At 46.6% G+C, this 21443-nt stretch overlaps 1 protein-coding gene across 2 annotated transcripts in view; it reads right to left on the bottom strand.

Annotated features, from left to right (window-relative positions):
• Nucleotides 1-21443, bottom strand: part of erc1b (ELKS/RAB6-interacting/CAST family member 1b) — a 307858-nt gene that overhangs the window by 32281 nt on the left and 254134 nt on the right. For both annotated transcript variants that reach the window (XM_066667109.1, XM_066667110.1), the window contains one exon: nt 19470-19571. In XM_066667109.1, the coding sequence (XP_066523206.1) occupies nt 19470-19571 (102 nt within the window). The remainder of the gene's footprint in view (nt 1-19469; nt 19572-21443) is intronic.

Genomic DNA, 21443 nt, shown 5'->3' on the forward strand with positions numbered 1-21443 from the left:
GTTTCCTCCGGGTGACTGTGTGTGAGGAGTGTGGTGTGTTCTCCCCGTGTCTGTGTGGGTTTCCTCCGGGTGACTGTCTGTGAGGAGTGTGGTGTGTTCTCCCTGTGTCTTCGTGGGTTTCCTCCGGGTGACTGTCTGTGAGGAGTGTGGTGTGTTCTCCCTGTGTCTTCGTGGGTTTCCTCCGGGTGACTGTCTGTGAGGAGTGTGGTGTGTTCTCCCCCTCCAGGGTGTATTCCTGCCTTGCGCCCTATGATTCCAGGTAGGCTCTGGAACCACCACGACCCTGAACTGGATAAGGGCTACAGATAATGAATGAATGTGTGGGATATTGTGGGGTATGAAAAAATGAAAGAAATATAGAATGATTGTATACATTGAACGAAGGGATTCTGGGGTGGTATAAAAACAGATACAAAAAGGACTGTGCAATATGAATAGTGCAGTGATACTGGAATCTAAAGTACAGTACAGTGCAGTGCAGTGATGCCATTAAAGTAACGGTACAGAGCTCAGCTGGGTCACGCCATGAGGGAAGAAGCTCTTCCTGAATCTTGGTGCGGAGATTCGGTGCAAAGAGAAAATGCCAGATCACAGGGAAAGAAGTGGAGGCTGCGATGTGTAAAAATAGATTGAGTTCGGTGTGGACTTCTTACATCATCATCTTTCCACAACCTTGTCCACAAACGGAGCAGACAAACACACACAGGAATGCACCGTCTGCGGCGCATACGCCAAACACCAAGGAGACAAACAGTGCTTTGAGCAGAAAAGTCCCCTCGCCATAAATCTGTCACCTGGCTGTAATGTTTGCTGTTGTTGTTGTATTATTTATGACCTCGGACACCTCGCTCTGCCACAGAACCTTCGACTGTGACAGGGTAACACTACCTTAGCCAAACGCTGATGACAGAGAACCCCACCGGCTGCAGAGATTGAAGCTTACCACTAGACTAACTGCCATCATCCTTAAGAATAGTAATCACCCACCCTGGAACCGTCCACACCGTGTACCGCATGCTAGGCTACCGCCCTGTGGAGCTGTTTATCACTGGACAGTAGAAGCAGATCAGTAGAAGTGTGCTAACACTGCAGTGGCACGCTAGAGGGATTAAAGGAGCTTTCTGTGGGACGTTTGTCTAAAGCAGCACCAAGGCAGACAGGTGGTCCTGGTGTACATTCCCACTTTATGTGGACGCAGCAGATTTAAAATGCACCTCTTTATTAAAGAACTTATAAAAGACAGTTAAAGTCCTGTCCACCTTTAATCAAGTGTTTAGCCTTCTTAGCATGTGTGTGTGTGTGTGTGTGGTAGTGTTAATGCTCAGAGTCTTCTTCTGAGTAAGTAAGCAGTTGGCCTTTTTCAATCTTAAAGTCTCTGCACTTGATGTAATTGTAAGTGTAATATGACTCGTTTTATCCCGTTTTTATTGCCTTAGGCAGCCCACAGACAACTGGGTCTTTAATGTTTACTTCAGGGGCGGGGTGGGTCCAGAGCCTACCTGGAATCACTGGGCGCAAGGCGGGAATACACCCTGGAGGGGCGCCAGTCCTTCACAGGGCAACACACACATTCACTCTCATACTCACACACTCACACCTACGGACACTTTTGAGTCGCCAATCCACCTACCAACGTGTGTTTTTGGACTGTGGGAGGAAACCCACGCGGACACAGGGAGAACACACCACACTCCTCACAGACAGTCACCCGGAGCGCGAATTGAACCCACAACCCCCAGGCCCCTGGAGCTGTGTGCCCATATCCCATACAGTATATAGTAAATATAGAGTACTTCTTGTTAGATACTAACTACATTTCATTTACTGGTTACAATTACTGGTTTGTACCTGACTCTTTGACTCTGCACAACGATAAATTTGAATCAAATCTAATCCAATCTAAACTCGGCCGTCCATTCTTAGAAATACATTAGAATACATTTGGAATCAATGCTAAAGCAAAGACGTTTGAATCCAGCTGTTTTCCGAGTGTAACGGAGTGTAAAGGAGTAAAGACTCCTTTATTTACACTGGTATTTTAATCCTCTTATGGTGCTTTTCCACTGCTTGGAACCTACACTGCTCGACTGGACTCGGCTCAGCTCTTTTGCTCTTCCGCTGGCCAAATCTGGTCCTGGTCCCTGGAACCGGGTACGTTTTCAGTCCCAGCTCGCTCCGGGTTCCAACCGTGCTGAGTAGGTACTAAATGGTGAGATGTAAACCCTGCAGAGCTCTGATTGGCCCGAGAGATGTGTCTCACCACGAAATGCAGAGCTCATTCAAATCCAGCACAAACCACCGCTTGTTAAATCTCTGAAGTTACAGCAGCTTTCTCATTTGTTTTTATCGGACTCCCAGCGGCAGCTCGTAACTTAACCTCGAGGTGTTTTTTGAAGAGGTTTAAATGCTCCTCGGGCCGATGTCCGACGAACAAGTAAAACTGATCTGTGAGAACTGGGGCGCGGAGCCGTGTTCAGTCCAAAAAAAAACAAAAACAACCGGCGAATACACGATGAGTAAACTGTGCTTAACTTTACCGCCGCCATTGTTGTGGTTTTCAAAGCCAGTGATTCCTAGAGATGGGGTTTTTGCAACGTCACCAGCCCCATTTTGTGGGAGAGCCCTGACAGTGGAAAAGCGACAAGCTTTAAGCGAGCCGGGTCGTGTAGAGCTGGACCCGTGCGATGGAAAGGCACCATTAGAGATATTGTGTGGTTTTGTTTGTTTTGATTTATTGGCTTTGCTCATTTTATTGACTCTTCTTTGTTGCATTGCTGTCAATTGACTGTGTTATAAATACAGTCTTGTCCCTGTTCACTGAAGGAGCTCAGTGTGGACAGTGTCCACTCGGGGGAAGTGTTTCTGTGGGTGGTTGTTTAGCCGACGTACCGTGCTGCTTTCTGCAGATAGGATCAGTAATGAGGGAAGAATGGATAAGGGGGAGCAGAAAGAAATAGCAAAACATAGCACAGCTGCAAAGAAGGGTATTACTTCCAAGAACCACTGCTATAAACGACATGTGAATGTGTAAACAAAAAACTTTATGAAGTCCAGGACCCCTTCAACCGAGACAAACATACAACACACTCAGCCCAGCAGCCCCCACGGTTTCTAAAACTAGAAACCCAAGAAACTTTTTCCTCTTCATTTTAAGAGTTCACGGATTGCCTGTAGTGAACGAGTTTTGTAAAGGGATTACGATGGAGGATTCCCAGAGTGATCCAATGATCTGATGCGGATCTGGATCCTCCAGCTTGTGGAGGGTGGAATATCGAACCCTCTCTCAGCAATGTTAGACCCCACAGCTGCTCTCAAGGCTTCTCAAATCTCTAGATTTGGCCGGGATCTATAGTCAGTGCACCGGGAGCGCTCCTCGTAGGAATCTGCTTCATTATGACCTCTTGAAAAGAAGCTGTCTTCACTGGATGCTGCACTAAAGTGCATGCCTATGCATACCTGACACTCAAGGCTCCCCCGTCTCCTCCGAGGGCCGCCAGAGAAACAAGTAGACCCCTTAACAATAGTTGGCCTCACTGCCCCCCCCCCCTCCTCCTCTCATCAAACACCCATCAAGTTCATCGAGCGCCATTCGATACCCACACTGAGAAGCGGGCGTCTGGATCAATGCTGTCAGTCAGACGGCCCATCAGAGGGAAGCTATTGGCTCCCTCCTTCTGGCCCCCAATGGCCCAGCAATGCAGAATGTGTTGGGGGAGGATCTGCGGAGTGTAGGACACCAAGCTTCTTTCCAGTAGATGATTCCAGGCCTCAGTGCACATCCCTTCCCTATGGCTGTGAGTTTTATTGGCCTATCCACTTACAGCCACACGGTGCTACTTGGCTTCGGGGGGTTCTTAAAGAAAAAAGATAAACGGAGAGGGGGACTGCAAAGTTTCAAACCTTCAGGCCCCTGACAAGACCGGTGGGACCACCATCATAAAATGCTTTTCAAGAAAGAGATCTGCTATAGCTGACATGAAAGAAAAATGCCTGCCAAATAAATGGTAAAGGTATGCGCACACACACACACACACACACTAATGCTTTCCCCACTCTCCACCACACACACACTCAGCAATCCGAGTACAGAGCGCAGATGCAGAGGGGAGATTAAGAGCAGGTGAGTTTCCCTGTCTTCCGATGCTGTCAAATCATACGTGGCTCTGCCTCTACCTTTCTGCACGGCCTCTCTCCACAGCTCTCAATATCGCCCCTGTACAGCCCCCCACCCCGACCACACGTATAATCCATTCCTCAGTCCACCACTCCCTCGCCCGCAGGCATCCTGCGCTAAAATAACAGCAGCGCTCGTTTAAGAGATGCAAGATTTATGTGCATTATGGCTCCACGGCTGTAGCGTTTTATGAACTTAGAGCCTCGTCACCTATTTATGCAGGCATTTTATACGAATGCCATTAGATTTATACACTGCGGGGAGTTTATGGCCACTGACGTGCGCAGCCTGGACCCCGGTCAGTGATTGGCTAATAGCAAGAGCAGGGCTTTAATAGCTCTGTGAGAGCGAAGAGAAAGCCAGGGCAGGTCTGTGTTGACTCTGGAGAAGCAAGGGGGGAAATTTTACACTAACTAACTCCCAATGTCACCTCCATAGCGCCATTTAAACAGACCATGAAGTCTGCAGTCTGGGACTGTGTTCCATTCATTGTAAATGTGTGCGCGCTTCGGCGGGGGGGACGGACACATAACAATTAGTAAAAGGAGTGGGGGTCTGCCAAAATGAAATTAGGCCCCTGAAGGAGGAAGGAAGGCTGCTTGGGGTTAGGTTCTGCCCCCAGGAGGAGGTTAAGTGGCTAGGAGGGTTATGACCCATGAGGTGCTGGAGGGAGGGGGGTGGTTAGGGTAAGAAGGTCTGAAAGTGCTCTGAGCTCCAACTGACTGCTGAATTGTTGAAGAGGTTGATGGAAAAATCAAGGAGCATGTTGCCACTAGCTTCTTCTGCCTCCTCCTTGTGTGTAGATTTACAGTTGCTGAGTGAACATCTGTTGGTGCTCCTACCTTGGGTTGTGGAACATTCGCAGCCTGGCGCTGACTCAGATAGAGCAGTGGTCTGGTTGCGTGAGGGGCTGATTGGAGAGCATCAGGCACACCAGTGTTCCTGGGGTTTTAAAAATGCTCTACTGATCAAAACATCCAGCCATGAGAGCCACTGTGGTGAGAAACTGACCACATGTATATTTTCGTACAAGCCCATCAAGTTCTGAGAGAGACTCGTCCAGCTGCTGGGCGGCCATGACAGCTGCCTATAGGACAGTTGACTGGAACAAAGCAAAAGGGTCTTGACAAAGCACTTCCGGCACTGAATTATGACTTCTGTTGCGACTGTAGATGTTTGTACAACAACAGCAAAAAAACGCATTGAATCACATTGGCTTTTTACATCGGTTTTGGGCCACTTTCATACGTGTAACTGAAATCCGATACATATCCAATTTGTGGTAAAGCAGCTGTGGCGGAAGAGCGACTTAAGTCAACCCATGGATGTCGAGAAATGGTTCACGGTCTAAAGCATTTACGTTTAACTTTGAGGTGTTTAGGAAATGGAAACAACTTGGTCAAAGCATTTCGGGCCACTTTTAATCGCTGTGTAAACAGGTAAATCTTTGAAGACTTTGTGAAGTACAAGTTTCTGACCTGAACAGCAAAACGAGCCATAGATTATATCTGGATAAGGCCAAGTCACATAAAAATACAAGTGTAAACTCACCCAAGACACATTTAAAACAGATACAATTCAAACCACTTCAGGAGATGGCCCGAGACACATTTGAGCCACACCACAACTTACAAAACTCCTCCCAGTACACCCCAAAACTCTTCCCCATGCGGTGCATCGCTGAGCACATGATCCATGACTGTGAAGAAGACAACAATGGAGGATGCACATGGTTGGGGATCAGATGAAAGAAAACGTTTAATAGCGGTATGGACAGACACTGCTGTACAAAACAAACTGCAGACAACTTACAGGAACTGTGCAATAACTGCAGTGGCGTTGTAGAAAATCTCACCCAGACTTAGAAAGTCTGTAGCAGGCTGGACTACTGCAAAGGTCTCCTTACTGGACTCCCCCAGTCCACAGTCAGGCAGCTGCAGCTCATTCAACATGCTGCAGCTAGAACTCTTACCAGAACCAAGAGAACCAAGAACATCACTGTCCTCAGGCCATCACTGCACTTTTTAATTCTTTTACTGTCATTTCCCTGTATCACTTTGTATAGCACTTTGAATTGCCATTGTGTACGAATGGTGCTCTATAAATAAACTTGCCTTGCCTTACTGAGTCTGAACCATGTTTTTGACTGCTTAAGTCTAAATAAATGCACAACGGCATTTAAAGCTGCAAATCTCAAGGCAGCAACCATCTTTAGCAGAGAACAAGAGGCGGCTGAACAAAGCTCAGACTGGTCTCTAAGAAAGTGGCCTAAAAAAGATGCAATGAAAACCTAGGAATACACCAATATTAGATATTTACAGTTCGTGAGTTTCTTTCTGGGTGTATTCCACGGTTTGGTGTTGTATACTTCTCTACCCTCACCCTGCAGCAGTGGGATCCTAATGACACAAACCTCCCAAGAGCACTTCACAAGCTTCTGAAACTCAACAGAGAACGGGACGAGCTCTTCCTTCGTGAGGGTCAGCACTCAACACGGTAAGACTTCTGTGACGAGGTCGAGGAAACACGAGGAGGAAGCCTCTCGCTGGAGATGGTGGAGATGCGTGTAACAGCCCTGTAGAGACTCAGAGGGGATAAAACACAGCCTCCTCTTCACCACGCAGGAGACAGGCAGCACACAGGTCCACAGGAAACTGCAGTGAAAAGCTCAGTCGACATGTACACATTACCACAAGCTCCTGTGTATATTTGTGGACCCTGTTGAGTGGCAAAGCCTCTGCCAACTGTAAACCGCACATGGCAGATTTAGCCGAGCGTAGTCAATGAGCTGTTGATAAGAGTGATACTCTCCTAGCGGTTCTGCGAGGAAAGAGCACGAGCGGACGCAGAGTGGCGACAAAGATAAAAAGACGTGGGTGTGAAAGACAGATAGAAGAGGGAAAACAAGAAAGAGAGCATTACACGTCAGCTCTCCCTCTACCTTCACTCCTCTTCATCTGCACTGCTTGTGCTGTCTATGGTTGGTTAAGTGTTAAATGAGCTGGGAGATTTTAAACGACTGTTGGAGCATGGAGGCAGGGTGTTTGGCCTGAGCCAGCTCTTTCCTATGCACCCTACATCAGGACTGTGATGGGCTGGAGTGTCCTGACCTGCCCCGGGCCTCCCACACATGGGTCTGGGCAGCATTAGGGCACTAGAACAAAGGGTTACGGTTGTAGCTCTATTGTCGCCATTTTGGCAGACGCTCTTATCCAGAGGGACTTGCAAGGTTACTGGTATTACAGGTAGGCCAAAGCAGTGTTAGGAGTCTTGCCCAAGGACTCAGACTGGTTGCCCAGAGCTGGAATCAAACCCAGGTCTCTCACATGGGAGCCAATAGTGTTCCCAATGTACCACACCAACCACTGAAGCCCAGTTACTTGCACCCTGCTGTTACGCTTTGGTGAGTGTTGCCCTCTCGTAGCTCTGTGGTATTATAACTAGCCAATTTACACTTTTGCACCTGATCCTTTAAATATATGCTGTAAACAATGTGTGGAGTGGGACCCAGGTGTGAAAAATGCAAGCTTTGCGTTAGTTATTTTCCAGGCACTGCACATAACATAGTGCCCTACAGAGTGCACTTTACAGACGATAAAACTAATAAAGTTTTAAACAGGGACAGCAATGCTACAAGCCTGTTATAAATGGTTTTATCATCTGTTATTCAATGCACTTTTGAAGGTCATTTATGATCTGTACGTAGGGTGGAGGGAGATATTTGAGATTCAGCCCTGGTGGTCTGGTGGTGTAATTACAGCGAGTACACCACCGCACGAGTATAAATCATCACAACACAGCAGTGCAGACTATGCATTGATTGGACACAGAAGCATAAATCTTCTTTTACATTAACAGCTTTCATCACTGATTATAGGGCGGCACGGTGGCACAGCAGGTAGGTGTCGCAGTCACACAGCTTCTGGGGCCAGGAGTTTGTGGGTTCGATTTCCGCTCCGGGTGACTGTCTGTGAGTAGTGTGGTGTGTTCTCCCTGTGTCTGTGTGGGTTTCCTCCGGGTGACTGTCTGTGAGGAGTGATGTGTGTTCTCTCTGTGTCTGCGTGGGTTTCCTCCGGGTGACTGTCTGTGAGGAGTGTGGTGTGTTCTCTCTGTGTCTGCGTGGGTTTCCTCCAGGTGACTGTCTGTGAGCTGTGAGGAGTGTGGTGTGTTCTCTCTCTGTCTGCATGGGTTTCCTCTGGGTGACTCTCTGTGAGGAGTGTTGTGTGTTCTCTCTGTGTCTGTGTGGGTTTCCTCCGGGTGACTGTCTGTGAGGAGTGTGGTGTGTTCTCCCTGTGTCTGTGTGGGTTTCCTCCGGGTGACTGTCTGTGAGGAGTGTGGTGTGTTCTCCCTGTGTCTGCGTGGGTTTCCTCCGGGTGACTGTCTGTGAGGAGTGTGGTGTGTTCTCCCTGTGTCTGTGTGGGTTTCCTCCGGGTGCTCCGGTTTCCTCCCACATTCCAAAAACACACATTGGTAGGTGAATTGGCGACTCAAAAGTGACCGTAGGTGTGAGTGTGTGTTGCCCTGTGAAGGACTGGCGCCCCCTGCAGGGTGTATTCCTGCCTTGCACCCAATGATTCCAGGTAGGTTCTGGACCCACCGTGACCCTGAACTGCATAAGGGTTACAGATAATGAATGAATGAATGATTAACTGTTTCAGTTAAACTATTTTACAGTCTTTCAGTTTTTCAAACCTGTTGGTGCTTATTCTCAGCACCACAGAAAATGACATGGTAGTAGTGTTGTAACGAGTGTTGCGCTGGTACGGCTGCATCAGGCACAGAACAATTACACAACTCATCCTCACTGCTGGGTCAAGAATAGTCCACCAACCAAAAATATTCACCCAACAGAGGTCCTGTGGTCTGAAGCTGACCACTGATGAAAGGCTTGAGGGTGACCAACACCATTTGAGCATGCAGAAAGATGAATTATAGTCTTTAACTCTACAACAGTAAGGTGTAAGAACACGTTGTCGGTGGAGTGCACACAGTTATTTAAACCCCAGTAAAATGGCAATGCTTGACTGATGCGTGCCCACACAACATACAGTTACATGCCACTATGATGGTGGGGGTCATGGCGTCCATCATTTCAAAGCTTCTCTGGTTCTTTTTCATTAAAATGATGGGTCCGAGTCAGTCTGATAAACTGTTACGCCACAGACAGACCTACAAAGAGCATCTGTGGTTTAGACAAACCTAATAAAACGATCAGCGAGTATAGGCACTTGATGGGAAAAACCTTCTTGGGTATTGGTGTTATCAGAAACGTGGTCCTCCAATACGAACCAAATTTGTGAAGACTTTCCACTGCTCATGGTTACGGTCTATTATTTAATCACATTACGAGCGCTTTCCCATCCTAACCTGGAGAAAGAGAGCAGGCAGGCGGAGCGCCCGGGGAAGGGCTCCAACATCCTCCCGTTAACACGTCCAGCAGCAGCGCCCTGGGCCAGGGGGCCAGAACGTTCCGACCGCACTAACCCTACCACAATGAGCCTCAAACTTTACTGGTTCAGCAGCCCACTCCGCTCTGCCTGCGCACGGAAGCGGCGTCTCCGCCAGGCCGGTCGCCCGCCTTCAGTTCACTGGGTTTGAGGGGAGGAGTGGCCTGCATTTGTTTTGACAGGATTACTCCTAACGTAAGATTTCACAATCATCGGGTTCTTCGGAGGCCAAAAAAATCACCAATCTGCACGTCTCGGTCGAAAACCACACTTGGTCCCCTCCCCGTGTGATACATTTCTAAAACCGTAGCTGTGTATTTCTGTGCTCTACAGGCCAACCATGACTGCATGGATACAGCGGTAGTGCAAAGCTAACAAGGAGGGAAACCAAACAGCTTTTTCGCTCCTCTCCCCGCAGAGTGGACGTAACTCACGAGTGTTTTCTCAACAAAGAACACCACTGAGGCAGTGGCTCCCTGGCATCTTCGGCCTGTTTTCTCAGTTTACTCGCCGTCACACAGCAGGCGAGAGAAATGCAGCTGGCAGGCGTGCTCCTGAACTGCTGACGCCCGAGAGGGAAATCAGGAGTGTAGATGCATCATTAAAATGTATTTTTTTTTCCTGAGTGATGCATCCTGGGAGAGCGCGCCAAGCGGTGTGGTTTGCCGAGACCTTAAAAAGCAGGACACTCTGCAAACAGTTCCACAGAACTGCATCTTTATGCCAAAGGGTGAGAGAGGGCAAACGCACACAGAGATAGAGCGAGAGCGAGAGAGAGAGAGAGAGATGGAGTAGGAGGCACATGGTGGTGGGTGAGAGAGGGGGAGATAGAGGCGGGTGTGGAAAGACGATGCACATCAAAGAGCTGAACTCTAATATCTAAAGTCAGACAGCAGAAAAGCTATGAGGGCCTTCAGAAGTGAGCAAAGCAAATCTTGCTCCACTTTGCCATGTGATTAGGGAGATAAAAATCAGCCCGGGAGGTTTGGAAAGGATCGCTCAGCTATTTATAGATGCAGGAGGAGTCGGGCTGGAAATCCGAGCAGCGTGAAAGCAGAATGTTGGGAGAGATAAAAACGAACCCCTAAAATGAAATGACAAGTGTACATGCAGCCACCCACACACAATCTCCAACCAACTCGGCACAGCGCCGTTCGCTTTCCCCAGGGGGAAGACACATACATTGGTGCAGAGGCAGTCTGCTAAAGCTGAAGTGACAGGGCGAACCATTACGAGTGCGTCTGATGTTAAGCAGGGGTCCGTTCCCATGGTCTCCCAGAGCGCTGACAGACGAGAGACCCATTCTCTATGGCCCTCTCAGGTGAAGTCATCTCTCATGATGTCATCACTGCATTGAGAAGAACATACTAGAAACACTGAAACAAACGGCTGAAGCGGTAATGACCATGGTTCATTTCTCCTGGAGCGCCATCTAGTCTCTTTAGGACAAACTGGAGTGGTGTTTCTGATCCAGAGCTGATCATTCAACATCAGTACCTGACCTCAGATACGCTCTCATGGCTGCATGCCATCAAATTCCCACAGAAACCTTCTAACATTTAGAGTACTACACAAAAGGAGAACAGAATAATTGTTTACAGCCTTAAAAAAAATGTGATGTCCACAAACTTTTGGCCATATTGCATTTATTAAAGTGTAACACATGATATGCTGTTGCTAGGTAAGTCGAATCTACCAACCCGCACACGGATAAAACCAGCCGTTCTAATTCAGCTCTGCTTCTGACGTCAAGGGCAAAGACTTTAGAATGGCCCGCCCCCTCGTCTAAGTCTGTCCAATCGTAGCACTGGACCCATGTTTATGTGAGAGCGCAAACAAGAGGTTAAACACAACGAAACAGACACAACGAGCGCTGAGAAATAAAAGCACTGAGTCGAAGGCTAAAAACCTCGCTCCTCACTGCTGTGCGCTCGGGGTCTGGGTGAACAGCGAGCGGCTCATTATCATTTAAAGGAACAGGGCTGTTTAGACGGGGGGAGAACGCTGCTTTTGTGGATAACACTGAATAATAATGAGCTATGATGTGTATCCCCTGTGCAGTATCCAGATGGTAGATAACTGCTTGACCCCTGGAAACAGGACATAATCACTGGGCAGATGTTCATAATAATCATGAAGTTTTATGCCAGTTATTAACACTTTATGCTCAACAATTATGTATAATTTGTTACACTGAGTTGAGAGAAACCAATAAAAACCAAGCTATAACAAAAGGCCAATCCAATTTAGGGCTCTGCTGCTAAGAAGAAGAGGCTGCTGAGCTCAGAGTGTGGATCAACATCAATCCGTCAGCGGAGAGGCTGCGTGGCTCGGATTACAGGTGAGATAAAGCGCCCAGTGTACTGCAACACTTAGCGCAGATTTACTGACGTCTGTCAACTCCCCGATTGAGTGGTTTTGCTCCGCTGGTCTCCGCCGTCTCTCTAAAGACTCATCACCGACCGTGGCACCAATCCATCACCTCTCCACAGACCTTGCTCTCGGACACATCATCATTAACGAGTCCATTCGCCTCAGTCTAGGAAACGAGCAGCTCTTTCGGTCGCTCTAGATGAGGCTCATCCCTAATAACGAAGACAGAACCCGTGTCACCAAACTACATCCTCCCTGAAAGCCCAGACTCTGCAGGCCCCCCAGCACCGTCTGCCCCACTGTCTACACCCTGCGCACAGACTCCGTTTCAGTTTCATATTGAAATCATATGGAAGCAGCGTTGTTCTAACAAAGGACCTCTGCGATTTCTCCCCCACCACATGTTTCCAATTTTAATCTGGTTACACACACATTCTGAGCGGAATCGCATGGAAATGACAAAGAAAGAAAACAGAAAAGAATCAAACTGGAATAAAGGCCACAGCTACAAATGCAAATCAGAAAGCAAACATGCACTTTAAGTTCACATTAATGACTATAACAGAGCTGTTGAAACGTTCCCCTCCTAACCACGGGGCCGGTTTCTGATTCAGAAAGTCGTACACCAGCTCAGTAGAGGGGCCCATGCTCCTCCACAGCCGGGCAGGAATTGTTTTAATAATGTGGGCGAGTGGTGGGTGGCTACGCTCATGGTACGAGTTCAGCAGAGGTTAGAGTCCGGAGGGAAGAGTACCCGGTGACCCTAGCTATAACAAGCCAAGGCAGACGTCTGTTTCACAGTTTTTCATAGGAAGGCGATGTCCAAGCGGTTAGTAATGTCTAAGGTCGCCAGAGTGAGGTGACACGCCGACAGAGTCTTCATTACTTTTCTATTTTGTGCGGCTTCGTGCTATTTGGCTCCGGCGCGATCGTGAGTCACTTTCGAGCCCGGTGACAAAAGGAACTGCTGACTTCATCCGCGCACATTAAGGGGGTGAAGTGGAGTCTGAAAAATCTGGAATGGGATAAGGCCTCTTCAGGGGGGAAATGAAAAGCCTGACCCATTATGCTTTCACTTCTCTCATTACCGTTTATTAGGACGTACCATCTACGCTACATGACGGGGGTGTGCTCACGGCACAGAGCAAGGGCATAAAGAAAAGCATGAGCTGTGAACCAGGTGATAACCATATTCCAAAAGGACATGAGCGAATAATACACAGTGGAAATGAGACTCCCGGTGGTCTGTAAATCATTGACTCTCAAGTCCGATGTCATGGGTTGGACACTAGGACAGTCTTCTGTAAAACCACACGGTGGTGTCGACAGTGTTGTGATGAAAGGGAAAGATGGAACAATCAAATGTGCCTCTAAAACAGACACAGAATCAACACAAGAACAGATGAAAGGAAGTGTCCATGACGCTCCGAACAGTCCACCGAGCCTGTTCAGTCGATAAACTGACTACTAACGAACCACTGTGTTATTGTGTGCCACCTAGTGAATTGTGTATAAAATGTGTGGTTGAGATCAAGTTGAGGTGAATGCCTTAAAAATAGACGTTCTGAGATAATGCATTCGTATGTGGTTGGAAAAAGCCTTTAAATCTATAAATAATTAGATAAAGTCATAATATCTGTGTGGAATAACATGGAAACTTTGCTAACATAACAAAATATAAGCGCAGTGATGGACTGGCGCCACCTCGACTCGACCCCTGACCTTGATGAGTGTTTACAGACAATGAATGAATGAATGAGTTATATTTGTGTGGAATAAGCCTTTGAAGATAAGTAGACAGAAAGGAGTATTGGTCATCCACCTTGCTAGAGGGCAGTGTCGTGAACACAGATTTGCGTTCCTCACACTACAGCCTCCCGTACTGCAGGTACGTAACATTAGACAGAGACGGGCTGCGGTTCATCACAGTCACGGCTTATTTCGGGGGTCATGGAGCCTTCGTGGGTCTCTGAGCTGAACGAAGAGTAATCATCTTGCGATCAAATTCGAAGCAGTCCTCTGTCATGATGAGATCATTACTCTCTTTTCCCATGCGCTGGTACACGATCCTCTGCTCTCCAAAAGTCAGAGTGGTTTCCCTTAACCTTAACCGTAATACAAACAGGACAGGGGTTCGTGTTCTTGGGGCTAAATTGCTGTTGCAGGCTTTATCTAATCATACGTTACACAAAGAACTAACTCCACTCGCCAAAGCAGAATTAGAGCAGGGAGCCCCAGGAGAGAACGAAACTCCACTCTGAACGTCATTACAGCGACTAGCTCAGCACTTTCCTCTGTGACACTTTAAGACTGTAGGATTAAGTGAAAACATTAGCGAAAAGAGCCCATTCGGTACCTGAAATAGAATGCAGCCAATGTGGGCAGCCCTTTTTTTTTTTTGGTCACAAGAAAGAAAGGAAAAAATATTACTGCGTTCCTTCACACCAGGGATGAACTCTGTCCAGAGCCAGCACAATCCTACTCTGTTCTCCAGGCCTTCGCTATGGCTAATTGCACACGCCGTGCATGAGCATTACAGCATGCAACGGTCACGGGATGGACGATGGCCAGCTCTGTGGACGAAGCAGCAGGAGGGCGGCGGATTAGACATTCGCTGCTGTTATCGTCGGTGAACGTAGGACCGACCAGTGTCACACAGGGAAGATGAGAGCAGTGAGAAGATTAGGTGTGTGTGAGCATGTGTGTTTCTACTGATGGAACATGTGCTTCTCACATGCACTGTACCGTCAATCCGCTTCCTCCAAACCATCCATCAAAATTGTCAGAGCAAAAACGAACATGAGAACATTGTTGTTTTTCTGGCAGGAGGAAGGAGAGCGAGTCCAGCGTAGAGAAACGGAGGAGAGGTCCATTTGCACCAAAGCTGTCAGTGTGGAACACGAAAAGAGGAATGTACAGAGCTGTCTTCATGATGAAAATCATGTACCAGACTTCAGGAGCAAATATGGGCTTCAGCCACAGGTGCTTTGCCTTAAAACAGACGGATCTGACCGGTGCTGACCACCAACTCCACGCAGAAGCAGAAATTACACGGTCATGGCCTGGTCATTCTTTTCTTCTTTGGGAAGCTGAGGTGTCTCCACAGATGAGGGGCCTCCTTGAGCACGGTACCTAACCCCCAACTGCTCCTGGTATGTGGGTTTGTTTGAGTGTGTCGCTGTGTAGGATGAAGTTCTCGGATGAGAGACACGGCCTGAACCATTCACAGAAAGCTGGGGTAAGAGTGGGGTAAGTGTGTGTATGTACTGTATGGGTTAAGGCCATTGTGTTGTACTGTTGGGTAATGATAATAAAAACACATTATAATGTGAGCTAATATGGCTAACGTTTTTATAAACTCACAGTGTGGGACGCCATAAACCATGTGAAGCCATAGTAGCTGCTCCCATAGCTCAATATTTATATGAATGCGTCTGTTTAATAGAGTTTAAAAAGTGAGATAGTTCAGACCTGAATCCCTTGTTGTAAGTAATGCTGTGTAAAACTGTTAAGAGTATAGTATAAATTATTAAAAACATCATGTATTCAATGCATGATCACATTAACGCATGGATTTGTAGCCCACGAACCCACACACTGTGGAACAGGACCAGGCAGTCAGTTTTTTTGTAACCGAGAACAGAGAAGAAAAAAACAGAGCAAAAAGGGCAAAAAAAAAAAACAGAGCACCTCGCTCCTCACTGCTGTGCACTCAGGGTCGGGGTGAACAGTGAGCGGCTCATTATCATTTAAAGGAACAGGCGGGCGTTCTGAACAGGGCTGTTTACACAGGGGGAGGACAGGGCTGTGGTGCTTTCATCGAAGTGGAGAAAAGGGTAGAATATCCCTGTATTTATCTTTTAAACATAAATATATCAGTTGATGATAAATGATGGTTCTCTGCGGATTCTTTAGTACAGAAAACAGCTGACAAAGAACCATCTACCTCACATTCTCCATCAATCTGAAGAACCCCTCCACGAACCCTTTAATCATCCAAACGTTTCCTCAAATGTTCAGGTTTCTATATAGAACTATTCTCTTTAATAAAGAACCCTTGTAGAACCATCATTTATAAGTGTGTAGGGTCAGTCACCTGAACTCTAACTCCATAAAAACCCGTACTGACACGGTACAGAGGTTTTTTTTTCCACTTTGCCCAGGCCCTGACTGAGTGGAAGGAGTGATGTGAGAACACTTTCTGAAACAAAAAAACTGTGTGAGATCTTCTGCTTGCTGCTGACATCAGGATGACAGTGTGTTTACAAACTCGATCATTCAGAAAAGTACTGAGAACAATAACATTTACAGCAGCTCAGGAACAAACCGAACAAACACAAGAGCGGATGGAAAGAAGTGCATATGTTTGCACGAACAGGATGAAAGCAAACGACACAGGACAGCCACAGAAATGATCTGAATGCACAAATGGAGAAAAGAGAAAAAACTTGATGGAGGGAAAACACAATGATTACGTCGAAGAGAAGGCGAGGGAAAAAAAGAAACATAGACGGAGAGAAGGAAGGGAAAGGATAGAGATAACATTCCAGTCGCCAATGAAGACGTTTCTCACCCGTCTGAACAAAATGGCTGGAAGAGGGCATCTGATTGGCTACGCCCAAATGCCCTCCTCGTCGTCCTATTGGTGGAAAACGAGTGCAGAGGTAATCCAAGGCAGCATGGGATTGGAAGGAAGAGTTAGTAGGTTAGACACAGACAGTAACACAGGTCATTATGTCAGTGCTGAAATGGTTTCCTCATATCCGACCGTAACAGAGCGGTGTGATACACGGCGTGGCATAAACACAGACAGAGAATCTACTGTACAATCATTTTCATGAAAAACGGTGGAAAATTACAGCATTGAAATTCCCCAAACTGTAAAACACAGCCATGCTCACCTCTGTCTTATATTTTCCCCTTTATAAAACCACGAAACTGTGTGTGAAAGTGAGGAAAGATGCCACTAACTCTGTCTGGAACCCCTCTGGGAAGAAAGGGGGAAGAAATACAGTGAATGGGAAAAAAAGGATCCGCACTGTAGAGCTATGACAGCATGTTTTTTTCCCTCGCTCCTCTGAGGACGGCTATGGAAATACCTGCCGTGAACAGTGCCTGAGGTCCCTCTCTGGTCTCAGCTGTGTTGTCTGTGTGTTTCTATGCTGACGTTGTGATGGAAGGGATCAGAGCGGTCTCTGCGCTGATGTGTGACGCTGGTCTTATTTGAGTTGGACGTGTGAAGGTGAAAAACGAGGCCCACCAGGCTGAGCTCTGAGGAAGGCCGGCTCTAAGTGTTTTCTTGGCAATCAGAGATGAACAAATGAGAAGGATCCCTGACAGGGATGGCCCTGGCTGAGATGGTGTGTGTGTGTGTGTGTGTGTGTCTTCCCTGCTAAGCAGTACAATATTGTATTAGTTGCAGAAGGGAAAATAGGCTCTGAATAATACAGTTTGTGGTTAGGTTCATAGCTCCACACATCTATCAGCACGGACATATATACTGACACTAAAGCACCTATGATGTTAAAATCAAGTTGCCTGCATGTGTGTGTGGTGTTGTTTAAGCTCTACAAGACCTACCCTGAGTGAAATAACTGTAGGGATACAAACAGACAGGTTTTCTGACATCACACGCCTAAGGAACCAATCCCGTCAACTTTTAGGGTGAGGCTTTGCAGCTTCAGGGAAGTTCCAGAGAGGTGTGTGGAGACAGAGGCTGGGCTTAGTTGCTTATTCATAGATCCGTGATGTACTGAATGTAGGTGAAGCGTAGAGTTAAATCCAGACTTTTAAGGCAATAGGGAATTCTTAATTCTTGGTTACAACATCTCCATCTGTAACTGAACAGAGCTGAGATGAACAGGGGTTTAATCTATGAACAGAGGGGGCGTTGTAGTTTAATGTGGCTCTTGTTTGAAAATGAAGTGTTAAGGTTTCAAACTGCATTAAGGACCAGATCTTCAGTACAGTTTTAGAGTTCAGTTATAAGATCTTAAAGGCAACATTCACAATTTTAATAAATGGAAAATTCTGAGGATATGCCCTCACTATTTGCTGCTCTCCAGTCTGTTTTCTCACTTCAAAATGATCTAATGTGCGTACAAAGCCCAAGTGTCTGTAAATGGGTAAAAAAACAAACAAAAACAAAGTGCCTCGGTCTGGTATGCTAGTCTTTCTTTTTCTGTTCAATGCAGAAAAGCAGCACTTTGGAGGATTTCAGACAATGAAGGGACCGCCAAACACTGAGAATCGTGAACTGGGATGAGGATATCGCTCTATTCCTGCTCCAAAGGTTGTTATTGATGATTTAATTGTGATGTAGACTCTCAATTAGGGAGAGCGCTAACTACATGAAAGTAAACACAGACCTAAAGTGCTACAAAACTAAACAGCTCGAGTTATAAATGAGTTTCTGTAGTAATTCAAAAAGTGAATAACGACTTACAGACGAGTTAAACTTTAGCCACGTACAAACAACAGTTTTGTCCCCACAAACACAGACGTCCCCTTAAAGTGAAGCAGTTAAAAATATCCTGCGGGATCTTTACAACTGTGCAAGACCAGGCAGGTCCCCGGACGCCGACCGAATAATGGCTTTTACTTAATGGCCATTCTGACAGGAAACTAAATGCATGACGAGAGGTCTCTGACTTTTGCACAGTGCTGTATAAACAACAGTCAGCAGAATTTTAAAAATAGGTTTTGCTTCCTGTCTTCTGTATTTGTAGAGGGTCCTGTGCTGTGGTCTGGGACATGAGGGGGACCGAGTTAAACTGGAGTAAAGGGGAGCTGAAACTGTCCGGGACACTTCTTCTGTAAATTAGGGACATGTTCTTTTTTTTTTTTGCCTATTCTTAACCCCATGTATTTCTTAAATCCTTTACTCCATTTCTCTGTATGAGCCTTATCTTGTCACACAGCCACGCAATGGAAAAGGCTTAATGCTGGAACATTTACTGTTTAAAACAAAACAAAATGCAAAGCAAGACAAATCCTGGAGATCCATCCAGTGATTATGGAGGAGCTAAACAGATGAGGCCGTGCACTTGTGAGTGTGAGTGTGAGTGTGTGTATGGACGCACGCGCTCCAATGCTTTTAGGTGCCCTAATATGAAATAATAGGAGAGATTAGAGTTGAGGAGCTGTGTTTTATTGGATGTGAAAGATGTAATTTCCTGTTGCTTATGCTTGGCTGTAATGACTCTCCCTTGTAAACCAGGACAGGGCCTTCAGGGATAAATTAAACATTATGGGCAGACGGGGCTAAAGAAAGAGTGTGGGGGGAAAAACAATAAGAGGGGAGTGAACGAGTGAGAAAGTAGAGGAGGGAGAGAGAGAGAGAGAGCAAGAGCGAGAGAAGAAAGTCTATGCTGTTTCTCTACCACGGAAACCTAAAACCAGAGGAGAACCGCACTGGGTGATTGTGAAATGATGGTAAGAGGAATTTGTTTAAAACAGGCCCTTTCTCCACTCACCTGATCTGGAGAGGGTTTGTGATTGCTCTGGTCCGAATGTGAGGAAGCCTTCAGATGGTCGTCCTCGTAATTATCGGCCATTAACTTCATCCGGTTCTGTGTCTGAAAAACAACGGACAGATGAGAGAAGAATGGAGTGTAAGCTGTTGCAAAACCTCACAGATGTTTACAGACATCATCAACAGAGCTTTTTTGTGGAATTTAAACGGAATCAGACTTGAAGTTTTCAAGGCCTTTGAATCCGTAGAAGAGTCTTACAGCTTGCATCAAACATCTCTGTGCTTATTTATAGCCAACATTTGACGTACCTCATGGAGAAACACTGATGTGGACCATACAACAACTAACTTATTTTGACCCCAGGGGGATAAACCTTCAGCCAACGGTGAAAAATACATACAACACAAATTTATTATATAGATATGATATATATAAAATATTACAAATCAGATTTATTTTAGGCGGCACGGTGGTGCAGCAGGTAGTGACTCTGTCACAGCTCCAGGGACCTGGAGGTTGTGGGTTCGAGTCCCACTCCGGGTGACTGTCTGTGAGGAGTGTGGTGTGTTCTTCCTGTGTCTGCGTGGGTTTCCTCCGGGTGACTGTCTGTGAGGAGTGTGGTGTGTTCTCCCTGTGTCTGCGTGGGTTTCCTCCGGGTGACTGTGAGGAGTTTGGTGTGTTCTCCCTGTGTCTGCGTGGGTTTCCTCCGGGTGACTGTCTGTGAGGAGTGTGGTGTGTTCTCTCTGTGTCCGCGTGGGTTTCCTCCGCGTGACTGTCTGTGAGGAGTGTGGTGTGTTCTCTCTGTGTCCGCATGGGTTTCCTCTGGGTGACTGTCTGTGAGGAGTGTGCTGTGTTCTCCCTGTGTCTGCGTGGGTTTCCTCCAGGTGCTCTGGTTTCCACCCACGCTCCAAAAACACATGCTGGTAGGTGGATTGGAGACTCAAAAGTGTCCATAGGTGTTAACGTGTGTATGTGTGTGCAGCCCTGTGAAAGACTGGTGCCCCCTACAGTGTGTGTTTCTGCCTTGCGCCCAGTGATTCCGGGTTGGTTCTGGACCCACCGCCACCCTGAACTGGATAAACAGTTACAGACAATGAATGAACGAATGAATGTTTTATTTCCCTCAGCACAGCACTAACATGCACACACCAGGACTCCTCTATCTGTAGATTTACACAAGGACAAAAACACAAATATGCCAATGAATTTCCATCTATCCCGAGATATATAATAAATTATCTATCTTTTAAAAAAGTAAAAATTCTCGTTTTGCTTTTTCACGTGTCAGTTTTCTTTCACTATGAAATACAGTGAGTACAGCGCAACACATTCAGCATTTTCACAACAGACAGATCCTTAATGAATTCTTATGAAATGTGTGTGGAAAGTATTGCAAAGTAGTGATGCCCTAAAAATATAAATTCCTGTTCATATCTGGCCATGTTTATTCTGACAATATTCAAGTAATTCTCAACACCGCAATGTCTGCTTACCAAGGGCAATGAATTTCAGGATGATACACTATTGTGGATTTTCCTTTCTGAGTCTCAGCTCAGTTCAGTTCAGTTTTATTTACACAGGACATCTAACAGCGGGGTTTTTCACCGAGCAGCTTTACAGAATCGCAGGCGTTGTTGTGTGTTGCCAAAGCGACAGATGTTGATGTGATGCGAGATGTTGTGTTTTCAGGTGGCATCAAAGCTGTAGCGGAGGTGTTTGTGGGTTACACCTCCCTTGATACGTGACAAAAACCCAGTATCTACATCACTAGTCTGATATCTTTTGTAAACTCAGTGAAACAGGACCAGAGTCTGATGTGATATAAACGTGCTTCTCCCATGCCCTACACAAAAGGCTCTCAGAGACTTGTTCTGGATCGGACACATCTTGTTGACTGATAGACACCTCTATGATGCACTCCACCACGTTGTGTCCAGGTGACAGACCTTCAGAGGGGGCACAGCATTGGAGAGA

This window comes from Hoplias malabaricus, chromosome 4 (assembly GCF_029633855.1).
Source record: "Hoplias malabaricus isolate fHopMal1 chromosome 4, fHopMal1.hap1, whole genome shotgun sequence".
Taxonomy (NCBI): domain Eukaryota; kingdom Metazoa; phylum Chordata; class Actinopteri; order Characiformes; family Erythrinidae; genus Hoplias; species Hoplias malabaricus.